Here is a 2,920-nt window from a genome sequence, read left to right as displayed (position 1 = left end):
GCTGGGGATTCGAACCCGCCACCTTAGGTGTACGTGGCTGGCGCCTTAGCCAGTTGAGCTATAGGCACCGAGCCAGTTTTTTTTTTAAATAGTGATAGAGGACATGTCTGTTCCTAATGTTAGGGAGAAAGTGTTCACTGTTTTATTATTTAGCATGTTAACTCTGTGATTTTATAGATATCCATTATCAGATTAAAGAAGTTTCCTACAGTCCTAACTTGCTGAGAATTTCTTTCTGAATTTATTATTTTTTCTCCTTTATTTTGTTAATGTGATTTTTAAATATAATTCTGAACCTACATTAACAGAATAAACCTTACTTGATCATGTGGGATTATCTTTGATGTGATATAGTTCTTGATTTAGATTACCAGTACTTTGTTTTAGACTTGTGCACCTATATATGTGTGGTATTGGCCTATTTTTTTCCACCCCTATAATACTCTTCTCAAGGTGTTTTTTTTCCGGCTTTGTAGAAGGAATTGGGCTTTGTTTCCCTTTTTTGTGTTTTCCGTTTTCTCTATTTAGTACTAAGTTACTTAATTTTCAGCTATTTGGACATTTTTTTGGTTATCTTTTCTTGTCAGTTATGACCTAATTACACAGGGGTGAAAATGTAAACAATATTGTTTCGGTCTTTTGAGATCTGTCATGATTTGCTCCAGTGGCTGAGCATATGGCACATTTCGTGAGTGTTCCACATGCATTTGAAGATAATGTGTATTTTATAGTTGTACAGTTGCTGGTGTATGTTCTACATACTGGTCAGGTTAAGGAGAAAGCATTTGTCAATTCTTTTACATCTTTACCAATTTCTTAGTCTCTTTATGCCAGTTACTGAGAGTTGTGTAGATTTATCCATTTCTCTTTTTACTGCTGCCAAGCTTGCTGCTCTAGATTTTTTGAAATTACACTGGTAGGTACGCACAGACTCATGACTGCTTTGCATTTCTATTGAATTCCCCCTCCCCTTGCCATCCTTCTCTATTTCATGTAATACTTATCGCCCAGGGTTTCATTGTCTAATGTAATGATACAGGTTGAGCATCCCTTATTTGAAATGCTTGGGACATTTCAGATTTTGGATTTTTTCATATTTTAGAATGTTTGCATTATACTCACCAGAAGATCCAAAATGTTCTAGTGAGCGTTCCCTTCAGCATCCAGTCTGCAGCAGGAAGGGTCTGGTTGCAGGTCTGGGGTCCCTCCGCCTGCACTGCTGGACCACTCAGGGGCTCTCCAGGTGTCCTCACTTCATGCTGCTTCATCAGACACTCTTTTTCCTTTACTTTTCGTTTTGTAGAAATTTCTTAAAACCCATTTGCTGGCTACTTGTTCTCATTCTTTTTGGTAGTGACAGGAGTATTTGTCCTCTTTTCTTTTGCTATCTTTAAAGGGTGTGTGAGAGGAGAGTGGAACTATGCTTTTACATTTTAAACAGAAAGTCCCTTTTGTTTATTTTTTAACCATTTATTTTCATAGATACTTCAGCAGTTGAATCAGGTGAACTCATTTCATCAAGAAGCAATCATGAAATGCTTGAAAAGTAGGAGAGAGGAGCTCAAGCAGGCTCTGTTAGGAGAAGTCATTGATATTTCCTCGGCACAGCTCCAGGATTTTGACTGGCAGTTAAAGGTGAGAATCTGTCTATGGATATGTGTGTTTTGAATTTCATTGTTTGGATATAGAGAAATATTCTTTTTTGTAATAATATGTATCTATGATTTGTTATTTTGAGAACATAGTGTCTCAAATAAATAACAAAGATCTATTAAATTCTCTGCATTGACTTAGATATAACTACACTACAAACATCCAAATCCTGTGTATAAGAACATCACATTGATAACTTTAACTAGACCTGTAAATCATTAAATGTCATAAATGGTGGATTAGTATATAGCCAACTTGTATTTTTGGCTACTGCTTTTTAGACTTTATAGCTTTCTTGAGATTGGTAAATGTGATTCTGCTTCTAGGAGGGAAATCTGTAATATGTTATGAAAGCATAAGTTCTGAAAACACTTTGAAGGGAGACTCATGGCAAGTAGGGTTCATAAGGAACAATTTCAGACCAACTTTTTGTTCTTTATATGGTATCTACCTTGGTAGATGAAGAGAAGACAAATATATTTTCTTTCTTGATTATAGTATGACCCTGGATTAAATGTCTTATATTGCCTTTGTGGATTAAGTAGAAAAAAATGTGGGAAAATTATATAGCAGGTGGATTTATAATCGAATAAATAACTGAATAAATAACCCAAAGGCATAAATTTATGTTAGCTAAGAAGGTTCCCGAGGCTCTTGTCTTGGTCCAGTCTTTAACATTTTTATGAATATTGTGCTTATCAAATCTGAGGGTGATACAAAACTAGAGATATAATAAACACGTAATATAAATATGTAATCAAAAATTAAAATTATTTTATAGCCAGTTGCAATGATAGACTAAATCAAATAATTCAATCAGGGATAACCTAAGTAGAGGATTTTTAATTTAAATAAAGATTTTATATTTTCATAAATATAAAAGATAAGGGAGAGATTAATACTGTGTAGTAGCAGATGTGAGAAATATTAGTAGTTTTGGTTCATGTAGTGTGAGACTGATGTCGAGTTACTCTTGTGTTTTGTTGGTAAAAATGCACTTCTTCAAGGAAGAGATAGTTCTAATATGTTCTGTCCAACCATTACTGCTTTTCAGTTAGTTTAATAATTGTTTTGGAACCCAACCAGAAAAGAATGACCAAGAACTTAAACTCATGGTAGGTGAACTTTCTTTGGAACACTGAGACCATGTTCCTGGGAAAGATGAAACCTAGGAGAAGCATGACACTGTGACAGACCAGAGGTCGCGTGGATGGGGGGATACACGTGGGTTTCGTGGCTCCAGAGAAGCATGACACTGTGACAGACC

General features: G+C 35.3%; 1 protein-coding gene across 2 annotated transcripts in view; it reads left to right on the top strand.

Annotated features, from left to right (window-relative positions):
• The window catches only part of COMMD8 (COMM domain containing 8), a 10,565-nt gene that overhangs the window by 4,588 nt on the left and 3,057 nt on the right, over window positions 1–2,920 (top strand). For both annotated transcript variants that reach the window (XM_023516002.1, XM_023516001.1), the window contains exon 3: window positions 1,483–1,635. In XM_023516002.1, coding sequence (XP_023371770.1) covers window positions 1,483–1,635 — 153 coding nt within the window. The remainder of the gene's footprint in view (window positions 1–1,482; window positions 1,636–2,920) is intronic.

The sequence above is a fragment of the Otolemur garnettii genome, unplaced genomic scaffold (genome assembly GCF_000181295.1).
Source record: "Otolemur garnettii isolate 467f Iridium unplaced genomic scaffold, OtoGar3 scaffold00083, whole genome shotgun sequence".
Lineage (NCBI taxonomy): Eukaryota > Metazoa > Chordata > Mammalia > Primates > Galagidae > Otolemur > Otolemur garnettii.
This window is presented reverse-complemented; position numbering and strand designations above follow the sequence as displayed.